At 50.2% G+C, this 13,838-nt stretch overlaps 1 protein-coding gene across 2 annotated transcripts in view; it reads left to right on the top strand.

Moving 5' to 3' along the window:
- Positions 1–229: 229 nt before the first annotated feature.
- LDLRAP1 (low density lipoprotein receptor adaptor protein 1) overlaps positions 230–13,838 on the top strand; it is a 36,633-nt gene continuing 23,024 nt past the window's right edge. For both annotated transcript variants that reach the window (XM_073317876.1, XM_073317878.1), the window contains exons 1-2: positions 230–408; positions 13,696–13,838. In XM_073317876.1, the coding sequence (XP_073173977.1) occupies positions 324–408; positions 13,696–13,838 (228 nt within the window). In that variant the 5' untranslated portion in view covers positions 230–323. The remainder of the gene's footprint in view (positions 409–13,695) is intronic.

Below are 13,838 nucleotides of genomic sequence, written 5' to 3' on the forward strand. Positions count from 1 at the left end.
CTTGCTGCCACCACCCCATGGGAACCCCCCCTCCCGCCAGTGGGGCCCAGGCCTGACACGACGCTCCCGGGCCAGCGGCCACGCCCGCCTCAGGCTGTCCCGGGCGGCGCGGCCCCGGCCAGGCCGGGCGGGGAGGTGGCGGGGCCCGGGGCGGGGAGCCGCCGCGCGTCACCAGCCGCACCAGCCCGGGCGGATCTACATAAAACTCGCCTCCCACTTCCCCCCACGCGATCATCCCTCGACCGCCCCGAGCCGGGAGGCGGCGCCCGCCGCGCCGGGCAAAGTTTGTTGGCCGGAGTTGGGGGAGCGCGGCGGGGCGCGCCATGGAGGCGCTGCGGTCGGCGGGCCGGGCCCTCATCCGGAGCCCGAGCGCCGCCAAGCAGTCCTGGGGCAGCGGCAAGCACCGGAGTGAGTCCCCCCGGGCTGGGGGCGGCGGGCGGCTTATCCCTGGGGTGGGGGGCGCCCGCCCCTCTCCAGGGCTCGCACGGGGCGGCTGCTGCGCCCTTGGCCCCCCGGGAACCGGGTTTGCCCCCCGCCCGGTTACCTGCTTCTCCGCTTTGGGAGCGAGCCCGGCTGGCGCCTCTCCCTGGGCTCGGGGGCGCCCGCTGGGGTGGGGCTTCCCGAGGCCCGAGAGGAGCAGCGGGGCTTGGCCTCATGCCCAAAAGCTGCTGAGCTGGAGGATGGTCCCACACCCCCCAGGTCGTGGCTGGGTCCTGCCTCGGCTTCCTCCTCTTCTCTCCAGCCTTACAGTGAAATCTCGCCTCTGCTCCCTCCCTTCTCACCCAAGCAGAGAGGGGCCAGCCCAGAGCACCCCCCCCAACCCGACCCACACGTACAGCTATTGCTCTACTCCCAGTCCCTACCCCCTGGGGGAGCAGGTTGGGGCCTGGCTTGGGCTGCCTTGTGGTGTGGACAATCCCTAGCCCCGTCCGCACATCTAAGACTCGTGAACCTGTTCTTAGCCCGCGATTGAATGCGCAAGCAGAATGCTGTGGAGCTGGGTTAATAGTTACTGAAGGGCTCCGGCAAGTGAATGAGGCCACGGTGCGTGTGTTGCTTCTAATGATTGATGATGAGATGGTGGCTAACCAAGGAATTCCTCTTCCTTGCACCCTGGGTTGTAGCCCTATATTTTAGGAATTGCTGCACTGCTCCTCTTCTAGGTGAGGTTATGGGCCTGCCTGGATGTCTTGAGCCAATTTAGTGAGTCACCTTCCGCTTACCTGCGAACTCCATAGCTCTGCTGTCAGGCTGCTCCTACCAGGGATCGCTGACTTGACTTCCTTTTAAGAAGGACTGTATGTTTCTGAACCCCTTAAATTACCCCTTCTCTACCCGAAGTCTCGCCTTTTGCAGACAAACCACCCTACTTCTCCTTCGGCTCGACAGCTTTGGGATTGTTGTCGTTGATTGTGGCATGTCCAGGTTTAGAGTTTCCTTTTGCGCAAAAGGAAAGAAAACAAACAAGAGTTGTTGCATTCACAGGAGAAGACTGGAGCGTAATGAGACCACACAACGCTCTGCCTGCTGAGCAATTTACACATCTTAATGCGGTGTGTCAGGAGTAGTACATTAGCACATGCATTAGTCTGTTGGTCGCGTGTGTTCTCTCCAAGCCTGCCCTCCTTTATGGCAGACGTTAGCCCAACTCTCCTTTTAGGAGAAGAAGGAGAATCCAGGCTGACTTTCTGTCCCATCACAGGTGGAACTCACAGGGTACTGGGTTCGTGGAAAGGGGTAAAGTTCTGCAGTAGGTGTTTTGGTTTTTTTTTTGCTTTGGTTTAGTTGTGCTTCATCCAGAGTCAAATCGGTGGTTAACTTGTAACTTTGGTTTTATTAGCTGGCTTAAAAATATATTTTCTCGTCACTACACCCAGGATACCAGTTTAAAAAAAATCTCACTGCGGTGCTTGATTTTGCACACTCCATCCAGCTTGCTACTAGATTCTTGAGCTTTGAACAGTAGCTAGCTGTAACTTGCATTCATTCCAAGGCTGCTGGGCACCTGCCATGTGTACACAGAGCCCTGGTTCCTTTCCCTGCTCCCACACAATAACGAAAGGGTTTGAAGTGGAATTTTTTCAACTTTCTTCCCCTTCTCAGTTTTTAGCACTCTTATGATATGCCTGCCTGCCTGGCCTCTCAATCTTGGTGGGATCTCGGACTCCTCTCCCAACAGCTAAACTCCATGTGTGTTCTCTCTCTCCCCCTCCTGTCTGCTGAAGCTTGGATGGGAGTATGAGAGATTAATTTCCTGCCATGTGTGGTATATCCTCCTCCCCATCTCCAGCCTTGCAGTGTGTTCAGAATGCTGCTCCCAGGATCACCTTGAGCTCCTCCTGTCCCTTGCACCTTGGTTCATTCAGATCAAGCTTCTTGTCTTCACCTTCTAAAGGAGGCCGCTCTCTGATCTCATTTCCTCCCATGGGATGTCCCAGCCTCTCTGCTCCAACCAAGATTCTCTGACTGGTTCTTTTGTCCCTTTCACCAACTCCTAACTCCATGTCCCAAGGCTGGGAACAGCCTCCTGCTCAACGCTCTCCAAGAGCTAGTCTGGTCCTCCAGGCTGCTCTCTTCCATAAGGCCTAAAGTGCTAGACTGTGATTGCTCCCCTTCCAGTTCTGACTTACCGTGGTGAATATGCACAGTCCTGTCCATTGATAGGATCCAGGAATAGCCTGTCATTTTTGCCATCTCCCTAAAAGCTATGTGAAGAAACTCCTGGGAGGAGATAAGTGGGGTTTTCATGAAGTGCTCTGTTTCCCATACCAGAGGTGCAGTAAAGAAGCAGGACCAAGTTTGCTACCAGCGGGTGTGCAGGAAAGCCCAAGATCCCTGCAGCAGACCAAAGCACACTAATCCAGGTTTAAGAATGAAGTATTTTCCTTTGCCAGCTCTCCCTGTGCCAATAAAACCCCTAGTGTCTGGAGTCTTGGCTACATGGTGGCAAGATCAAACTGCATGATTTTTTTGACTAATCCTCTGAGATTTACTCCAGGGTTTTTTGCCTCCTTTAAGGATTAAGAGGCTAGTATCTCTGGATCTGAAACTACACTACAGTATCTCTGCTGTAGACGCTTTGGCACTGGGCTGTGACTTGGTACAGGGTCTGCAGAGAGTGGCGTGGAGGGATTTTTCTGACCCGTACCCAGCTACAGAGTTAAAAGCAAACCAGTTTTTGGTCTTAGAATGAAGCTGTTCTGACTCTACTATTAAATTGTCTTAAACAAGCTTGTGAATTGCATGAGAATTGTGTGCTGAGTAAATGAGTGAAAAGCAGGAGTTGCTGTCAATTGGCATGGAGACATCAGCTGTGTAAATGTAGCAGTGATTCCAGGTAAATGCATACTGACCTCTTGCAGAAAGGACTCTCTGTTAAAAGCATATTTGATTGCATTGGACTTACTAAGGCTTTGTGTGTGTGTGTGTGTTATCTAGCTTTCGATTCTCCCCCTCCTCCCCCCCCCTTCAAAATGAACTTAATGATAACGCTCTTTTGGAATGGGGACTTGTGACACTCTAATCTTGGAATCTGTTTGGAGGCCCCAAGATGGAAAAGGTTTCTCGTCTGAACACATCTATTCCCCCCACATGCCCCCCCCCCCCCACCAAAGCATAAACCACTGTGAGCTTTGCAGCCCCTTTCCGGTCTGCCTCTCTCAACGTTGAGCAGCTGCATGCTGATTGTAATTCTTGATCTAAATCAGTTTGTGAGCCATGCGTCATAGATCTAACCAAAGGGGTGCTTGGTGCCGTATAGTTGACAGTCTCTGCCATTCAGTAAAATTGGGGGAGCAGCCGAGGAGGGGTGTGCTGTTGTGAAGGGCTGGTCATCCAAGCCATGGGAGCAGTGGGCACTCCCGATTTGTTTTTGGCACAGTGTGGGGAAGATGTGCTCTTCTCTTCGCCCCAGAAGATCTTGAGAGTCCTAGTGGGAAATCCAGGGGAGGGAATGGTTTTGGTGAAGTTGATAGAGAGCTCTGACAGTTTCCCCTTCCTGGGCTGCAAACCATCTTCCTCTCCGAGTACTTCAGTGGCTGAACTGAAACCAAGGAGCTTCCTTCCTAAGCAAGCACGGCTGCTAGCGAAGCCTGGCTATCCGTGTGCCTCTGAAAGCTGTCGATGTTCAGACTTCCCAACTGGGGGCATGGAGTCAAAGTGGGACCTGAGGATCCTCTCCCTTGGTCTCCCCCACCTCCTCAAACCCCTTCCTCTCAGCCTGAATATGCAACTAACAGAACAAGATTACTTAGCTGCTTCAGTGCCCAAGTAATGTTACTCAGCTGCCTAGATGCACAGTGCTTGCCACCCCCCACCCCATGCACACAAGCCCAGCGCAGCTTCAGGAGCGGTATGAGGCCTTCGTTGCACCCAGTGTTGGAAATGGAAAGGCTCCACCAGTCTTCACACCCCTGCTTGTCTAGACAGTGTGGTCAACTCACCATTTTATTGTGTGCCTCTTAACTCTTCTCCCCCGCAAGCTCAAATATTCCCGGAGCCCTGTGATGATGTGAACCTTGGCCTTGCCTTCTTTAAAAACCTGGTTTCTAGCCCTCCTGGTTCAGAAGCTCAAAAAGGTGATCCCACGCCTCCTCTTGCCCCTGCCAAGGCTCAAAACCCAGAAGGCAAATATTAAAAAAAAAAAAAAAAAAAAAAAAAAACCTCATGGTCAGTCCCTGTGCTTGGAAGAGCTGTACGCGTCCATCTGGAGCCGGTCCGTTAGCATTTGCACTCTACGCGTGGGGCAGGAGGGTTGAGTAGGAGAGGTGGCGCAGAGGTTTGTGGCTTGTTGAAAGCCACAGAGGAAGTCATCACAATAGCAGCAGAGCAAACAAACAAGGGGTGCCTGGCTCATAACCTGGTGCTCACTTCTCCAGCTCATTGGGCTCCCTCAGCTGCTGGTAAAGTGCTCAGAGGCTGAAAAGCACAGTGGGACCATAACAGGCATCTGTCCCTCTGAGCAGGGCTTGAGATGTGTCGTAAGAGTTGGCCTGCTGCACCTCATAAGCTGGCCAGCCGTCGCTTACTTTGGAATCGCGGGGGTGGGAAGCCAAGGAAATCGGTGGTACTGGAAGAGTCTCTAATGCTGACAAAATTCAGCCCCTTGTTGCGTTATGTCTGTAAACAGATGGTACCAAGTTAAACAAAGGATCTGGCTTGTCCTTGGTTCCCCGCTAAACTTTGGGAGCGGGTCATCTGCACAACCACAAGGGTTGGGGTGGGGAGCTTTTAGAATAAACAAAGCCTGGCTAAAAATAGCATCCCCCTGGTACAGAGGCCACTGAGAGACTCAGGCTAGCCAAGCAAAATAGACTCTCTTGCCATGTCTTACAGGCTAGATGAGCTGTATTGAGTCTGAATGCCAGAGGCCCACTGGTGCTGGGAAACAACTGGGCATTCCAAGTCCCCCTGACTTTTTGTCTATTTCCACTGCATTTCAGCCCCTGCTCTGGTCAATTGCATTCTGCTCCTGTGAACCTGACAGGGGCTGTCCAGTCTTGTGGATAAACAGGGTTAGGAGTCACTCTGGTGTCCAGTCCAGCTCTTTCCCATGGCCTGGGGTTGAGCGTGCTGGCTCACTTGGAACCAGGATTCAGGTTCCCAGAAATCCCAGCCTGGGTGAAGTTTCTGATTCTCCCCCCCCCCCCCCCCCGTGGGAGATGTGCATATGTCCACTCTGTGCCTGGGAGTAGATAGGGCCATGAAAGACCCCAGAATCCTGCAATTGCCCTTATGTGTTCAAAAGGCTTCAGTGCTGCTGTGTTGTGACCCCCCCGCCCTTTTTTTTTTTTTTTCCCCTTTTTAAAACCAGTTTATGCTCACTCCTCTTGCCTGCCTTCAGGCTAGGCCTGTAGTGCCTCTCCTAGGCTGACTGGCCTGGCGGCACATATAAACAGCCTGGCTATAGCCCCCACCCCTTGATACCACTATCCTCGACTATTCAGGAATATGGGGCATTCTCCATCTGCTCATCAGAGCAGAGCAGATGGGCACAGTGCAGGGATGACGTGATTCATGCTTCTTACCAAAGCACAGCTGGTAGGTCAGATCCAAAACCTCCCTGGCTTGTCGCTGAAGTTCCAAAATCTGGAGGAATGCAGGAGGTGGTGTAATATATCACCAACAGAGCTGTAGTCTCTAGTACGCTCACCTGTTCTGGCCACCGCTGATAGCTTCTGTGCATCTCTTTGCTTTGGCAGCGGTTTTGCTTTGCAAGGATTTGTCAGGCTCTGATGGACTTGCATGTTCTCCCCCAAACGGCGAGTCCTGACTTGCTGTATCTCATTCAGTGGCTGCTGCCAACACCGGCAAACCTTGAAACAGGGTATTAATAGTTGGACAGACTTGGGTGAAATCTCTGTCTGCTGCCTCCCCCTTACTTGTGCCTTGCAGATGGCTGGCTTGCTTGCAGTTGCAGAAGGGGGAATGCCATGTTCTCTGGAAAACAAGGATTCCTGCCTGGCATGTCTCTCAGGCTGCGGAAGCTGAGGGGTTTGTCCTGGAGACCTGACTGAGTTGGGAATGTGTGTGGGTTTTGTTTGTTTTTTGTGGGGGAGGGGGAAATGGAGGAGCTGTGTTTTTTAGAAATGGCATGCAAAGGTGGCCTCGTTCCTAAAATATCAAAGACCTGTTAAATCTTTGTAATTACAATGCTGGGCACATTATAGATGCCTGGGTGAGCACGGAAAAGAGGTCCTGCTATACTCCTGTCTCCTTAACAGACTGTCATGTTCTGTCTGACTCTTAATCCTGGTATTTTTGTACTGTCACCCCAACTTTTTTCCCTATGTAATGCCCTCCAGTGCTGCCCAGAATCCGCTCCCTGCTGCATAAGGCAAGCTTTTCTCCTTTAAAATGAAGGGGGGGACCCTACATTTGTAACACTAGGGGTAGAAAAAGAACCATTCGTTAGGGCTGTCAAACAGTTAAAAAGATTAATCATGAGTATCATTTATTTAAATATTTGTGGATGTTTTCAACACTTCCAAATCGATTTGTTTTTGATTACAACAAATACAAAGTATACAGTGCTCCCTTTATATTTTTGATGACAAGTATTTGCACTGTAAAAAAAAAAAAAAAAAAGTTTTTCAATTCACCTAAATCAAGTACTGCAGTGCAATCTTTTTCATGAAAGTTGAACTTGCAAATGTCGAATTATGTACAAAAAGAGAACTGTGTTCAACAATAAAACCATGTCAACTTTTAGAGTCTGCAAGCCCACTCAGTCCTACTTCTTGTTCAGCCAATCGTTCAGACAAACCAGTTTGTTTACATTTACAGGAGATAATGCTGTCTGCTTCTTGTTCATAATGTCACCTGAAAGTGAGAACAGGTGTTTGCATGGCACTGTTGTAGCCAGTGTCACAAGATATTTACATGTCAGATGCGCTAAAGAGTCATATGTCCCTTCATGCTTCAACCACCATTCCAGAGGACATGCATCCATGCTGATGACGGGTTCTGCTCAATAACAATCCAAAGCCATATGGACCGATGCATGTTCATTTTCCTTATTTGAACTGGATGCCACCAGCAGAAGGTTGACTTTCTTTCTTTTTTGGTGGTTCGGGTTCTGTAGTATCTGGATTGGAGTGTTGGTCGTCTTAAGACTTCTGAAAGCATGCTCCACACCTCGTCCCTCTCCGATTTTGGAAGACACTTCAGATTCAGATTCTTAAACCTTGGGTCGAGTGCTGTAGCTATCTTTAGAAATCTCACATTTCTTTGCATTTTGTGGAAGTGTTCTTAAAATAATATGTGCTGGGTCATCATCCAAGACTGCTAAACATGAAAAAAATGGCAGAATGCAGTTAAAACATAGCAGGGGACATACAATGCTCACCCAAGGAGTTCAGTCACACATTTTAATTATTTTTTTTTTAATGAGCCTCATCAGTGTGCAAGCATGAAAGGGCATACGAATGTTTAGCATCTCTGGCACATAAATACCTTGCAGTACCAGCTACAAAAGTGCCATGCAAATGCCTATTCTCGCTGTCTGGTGATCCTGTAGATAAGAAATGGGCAGCATTCTCTCCTGTAAGTGTAAACAAACTTGTTTGTCTTAGCGATTGGCTGACCAAGAAGTAGGACTGAGTGGACTTGTAGGCTCTGAAGTTTTACATGTTTGAGTGCAGATATGTAACACACACAAATCTACATTTGTAAGTTGCACCTTCATGACAGAGACTGCGCAACTATACTTGCATGAGGTGAATTGAAAAATACTGTTTATCACTTTTACAGTGCAAATATTTGTAATCAAAACTAATATACACTTTGATTTCAGTTACAACAGAATACAATATATATGAAAATGTAGAAGAATAGCCAAAATATGTAATGAATTTCAATTGCTATTCTGTTGTTTAACAGTGTGATTTAAAACTGCAATAAATCGTGATTAACTTGAGTTCATTGCGTGAGTTAACTGCGATTGACAGCCCTAACATTCATATGTGAACAAATGAGTGACTTTATACCTGAGTCTTCAGACAGCCTGAAACAGCTGAACTTCTATCTTCCATTTCAAAGGGGGTGTTTTGGTGAAACCTAATGATGATGTCCATATTAGCACTGTTGTGTTCCCTGATCACTTTGTTCATCCTAGGGTGCCAGAAGCCAGTGTCCCCTCTAACTGCTCTAGAGATGGAACTATACACTTATTGGACCACATCTAGGGGGAAGCATAAAACACAGTTGGATGTCTGATTCACTATCCCCAGGAATGACAGTCTATTCACTTTCCTATTGAATTCAACAAAACCCTAAAATCTAACTCTCTGATTCTGCTGTAGCCCTTCCAATGCACTGCAGAACAGATCTTGACAGTGTAGTGCAAGGGTAGTCTTATTTTTATCAAGGTCCAAATTCCAGAGAAAATTTTGGGATCCATTTAAAAGCGCCTGTAGGTCTGGATTAGGCCCACGGTCTGCCAGTTGACTACCACTGATGCAGTGCGTAGATTTCAAAGTGCTTTACAGATCTTGCCTGGAGGGGTGGAGGCTACTAATCTGCACCAGGAAACAGCACCTGGCTCCAAAACCTGGCAGTGGCGGTTCCTCTCCATAACCCCTAAGAGCCCGAAATGTGCCCTGCTCTGTGGAGTCTGAGTCACCGGGCTAACCGCTCCCTTTCCCTGCGCTGCATCAGGGTGAAGTCACCCTCTGGTTTAGGATTGCATGGAGGCTTTCTCTGTAAAAGCATGTGCGCAGAGCAGAGGCTGCTGGTGAATTCCCTGCTGTGGAGAGCAGTTCTGCTCAGCAGAGAGGAGTGGGGGCGTGGAGAGGCGGGGTTGTGGCCCTGTGACCCTGCCGTTCTGAAGCCCCGGAGGTCTGGCAGGGGTTTTCTATGTCCTGATTCATACAGTACATCCTATGCTGCGTGTATGGAGCTACACGCTGCAGTGAAAAGAGGCTGTGTCCACTCTGTGGCGTGCAGCTCTTGACGGGGGCTTTGGCAAGGGGGAGGCAGTGGGGAAAGGCTCCAGAGGCAGGGAGACACGACCCTGCTTAAATAGTAGGGCACGTAGCAAGCCATATCGCGTCTACGTGCCCGCAGGGTTTGGTGGTCTGTACCTGAGTCTCCTAAGCAGAGCCCTGCTAGCTACTCTATCTGTACCTGTGCTGTTTGGGCGTGTGTGTGTGTACTTGACATGCTGCCTCCAGGAGTGAGCAGTGACCTGCCCTTAGTGAGATCTGCCTGCTGGCATGGTTGGCCTGTACCTACACGCTGCCAGATGCTCACTTGCATCTGAGGGGAGCAATTTGCCAAGCTCACTTGGAATGGGCCCCATGGGGGCTGGAGTGGACTGTCTTGAAGGCTTAGTGAAGGAGGACTTGTGGCAGGTTAGAGACTAACATTTATTTGAGCATAAGCTTTCGTGAGCTACAGCTCACTTCATCGGATGCATGCAGTGGAAAATACAGAGGGGAAATTTTATATACACAGAACATGAAACAATGGGTGTTACCATACACACACCGTAACCAGAGTGATCACTTAAGGTGAGCTATTACCAGCAGGAGAGCCGGGCAGAGGAACCTTTTGTAGTGATCAAGGTGGGCCGTTTCCAGCAGCTCACAAGAATGTGTGAGGAACAGTGGGGGGGGAGGGGGGGGAATAAACATGGGGAAATAGTTTTTACTTTGTGTAATGACACATCCACAGGCTTAGAGTAGCTGCCCCTACTGGGAAAGGGAGCATGTGGATTTGATGCAGGTTGAGGAAAAGGTGGATGTGGGGGAGAGCAGCACCCAAGAGACCTTTGCTAGACAACACCACCACCCCCCACCTCGTCAGCAAGAAGTGGTGGGCCACCTGTAGACCAATACCCCACACACAGCACCCTCCACAACCGTCTCTGAGCATGGCTAGTCTGACCGTGCTGCCATAGCTGGATGGTTGTGGAAGAAGCAATTGGATCTTTAATGTAACTTTCTCGGGGAAGGATCATTGGTGTCTCTGAAATGAGCAGCAGACCCTTAGAGGTTTGGAGGCTGGTCAAGGCTGCTGCTTCTGCTGCTAGATGAGGTGGAAAAGGCCGAAGGCCCCTGGGCAGCATTCCCTGCCTGCGTTAATCCTCTGCGGTGTGCTGTAAACGCCTCTCCTTGCCAGCATGCGGCCACTAGCTGCAGTGGGGATAGGTACTCGAGCAAGGACACGGACCCATCTCTTCCACCAAAACGGCCGTTCAGTGGCCCCCGTTCTTTGGGGCCCTCTTTCGTGCCTTCCATAGATAGGAGTGAAGACCGCCTCCCATGCTCATAGCAGCTTCCCTGGGAAGGGGAGGTGGAGCCCTTGTCTAGTTGTAATTTAAAACCTTGTGACCAATTAAATGCGCTCACTGGAGCGGGCTCTGATTCGGTGCAGTGGGAATGAACTGGTTAGGATGTGTGCAGCGCTGCCCCTACTGGCATGAAATAGGACTGCTTGACAGCTCGTCGAGTTTTGCTGGAAGGGGAATCTCCTTTACTGCTGGTAGCAGGGGCCTGCCCTGAGCGAGAGGCTCCCGGTTCTATCCCCGAGGCTATGGTGAATTCTAGAGCGGCTTAGACCCTGATGAACTAGATGTATTTAGTCTTGGTACAACTGAACTGCCAACGCTTCTGCTTGAGCAGCCAGGTCTCCGTTCCAGTCCTGCTCCACGTCTTCGGTTCCAGTATGCCTCTAACATCACTAGCTACGGGGGTGATGAATTGGTGCCTCCGTGCTGTGATCAGTCCTACCCACTCGCTCATCGGGGGCCCCTACCTCACACAGCAGTAGGAAAGCGGCAAAGTCTAGTACAACTACCTTGCCACGAGAGGTGGCCCTGTGCCTGGGGGAGGAAGCCATGTGAGGCCTTTTGGGAGACGACACAACCTGATCTGTTCAGATTGGCGTCAAACAATAGCCTGCACGAGCCTCAAGTCTGGTCTCTCTACTGCTAAGAAGTGTACGTGATTGCTGTATTGAGGCAATCTCTCCCTGCTCTCTCAAAACAGAGGGTTGGATCCTCCACTTATGTAGCGCACCAGTTTATAACCGCTGTGTGGATTAACCCCAGCTGAGGATCTGGCCTGGAATGTTTAAATGCTATTGTGCAAGCTTCCTGTCTCCCTTCGGTGCCTAGCAAAGCTCAGTGAAGCATGCATCGTGGGGAGGGGTTTGCTCTGACATCAGTTAGTCCTGCTCCACATGACTAGCCAATGCACGCAGAGGGGGCTGCTGCAGAGCAATTGCTGTTCACCATGTGAAGCCAGGCTCTCTGACTTGGGGGCTCTCTGGTGGGTTTTCAGGTGGTTCTGCACACTAGCCACAGGGTGAGCTGCACTGGCCTGCCTGAGAATCTGCATTCCTTGGGCCATGCAGTTCGTGGGTAAGGAAGCAACTCTTCTTACAGGCTAAGCAATGGTTCTCAGCCAGGGGTTCACATGGATTTAACTGGGAATTGGTCCTGCTTCGAGCAGGGGGTTGGACTAGATGACCTTCTGGGGTCCCTTCCAACCCTGAGATTCTATTCTATGATTCTATTCTATGGAGGTACCTCAACCCATGTATTTGCCTAGTTTTACAACCGGCTACATAAAAGCAGTAGCAAAGTCAGTACAAGCTAAAATTTCATACAGACAATGACTTGTTTATACTGCTCTATACACCGAAATGTATTTTATAATTAGATGGTAAAATGAGTCAGCAGTTTTTTCAGTAATAATGCGCTGACAGACGTCTGAATGTTTGTCTGATTTTATAGGACAGTAGTTTAAGTGAGGTGAAACTTGGGGGCGGGGGGTACGCAAGACCAATCAGACTCCTGAACGGGGTACAGTAGTCTGGAAAGATAGAGAGCCACTGGGCTAGGAGATGGGGTGGCGAAACTGGAGAAAGTGAGTGCCAAGAACAATCTTTCCCATCAATGTTGGATGCAGAAACGCGCGCTCTCTCCCCTTGGGGGTGATAGCGAAGACCGCTGGTGCAGCTTAGTTATTCGCATCTGCGTACTCTCCCTTTGGGCGATTGCTCATATGACTCCAACTCTGTGCATGGGCTCGGGCTCAGATGCGCTCTAACTTGTGCATACCCCCCCTCTTTGCTTCCCCTAGTCTGACCTGAGTCTGGGGGCAGCTGTAAGCAGAGTAACACCGTTTTTAAGTCTGGCTGCGGGGGTGTGTTTGGACTAAAACACCTCTGGTCCTTTTCTTGGCTTGTGCTGCTAAAAGCCTCCCCACTCCAGAGACTTATAAGGTAATGTTAGCACTCTCACAATCTCTGCTAATTCATAATCCGTTTAGCAGTTAATTAGAGGGGATTGGCTGGTCCTAAAGGAGCTTTGTTCAGGAGGGCATAAGGAAGGTGTGATCCATTGGGACAGCTGCAGAATTGTATGTGCTAGTTAGTCCTCTCTGGTGACTCCACCACCTGGCACACACCTCTGGCTAGATCACCAGCTGCATCAAACAGGGATGGGGGGGAAGGGGTGGCTTTAAATAAACTTATTCCTAGCAACATGGCTCTCATGAGGAACCTTTTCTCCAGTGCTTGAGGACTTGGCCACAGGGCAATGCTTGGAGGAGCCAAATTGGGCAAGGGTGTCTTTGTTTTGGTTTGTTTTTGGTTTTTTTCTCCCCCCCCCCCCCCCCCCCCCCACACACACAGAGGATGATTGTACATGGCCATATTGCTGAGCATTCTGCTCCAGAACGTATCCCCGGTTCTATTATAGGGCTGTTGCAGCTCATTTGCTGAACTGCATGAGGCAAAACCAGATGAGCTGTAGGGTCTTGTCTTCTCCCTTCAGTGGGAGATCAGGCTGAGTCTCTCTCCACCAAGGTCATGCACCTCTTTCCCAAGGCCTGGCCTTGGGAGTCTTTCTGCCTGGCCTGGATATCTCCCTTCAAGCAAGGTTTCTTCTTCACTGAGGGCAGAATAGCATCGTCTTACCTGAATAATGCTAAGATGCCACAGCGATGGGGCAGGAGGAGTGATGATCACCGAAGTACTTTCGGTAGCTAGCACTCTCTCAAATACCTCCAGATCGTGACAATTGTGTAGTAGCATTCCATGGCCCCCTCTGACACCTGGGCAAAAGTACGTGAGATGCAGATGAGCCAGCTGCCCACATTTGCATCACCTTGCAGCATTTTCATGTTTAATGAAATCACTTCTCAGGTCCTAGTACGCTCGAGACTAAAGATCTTTGCTATTCCTCAGAGCTACCGGAAAACTGGACCGACACCAGAGAGACCCTACTGGAGGGAATGCTTTTCAACCTAAAGTACATGGGCATGACACTGGTGGAACAGCCCAAAGGAGAAGATCTCTCGGCAGCTGCCGTCAAAAGAATTGTGGCAATG

Source organism: Lepidochelys kempii, chromosome 19 (genome assembly GCF_965140265.1).
Source record: "Lepidochelys kempii isolate rLepKem1 chromosome 19, rLepKem1.hap2, whole genome shotgun sequence".
Classification (NCBI taxonomy): Eukaryota; Metazoa; Chordata; order Testudines; family Cheloniidae; genus Lepidochelys; species Lepidochelys kempii.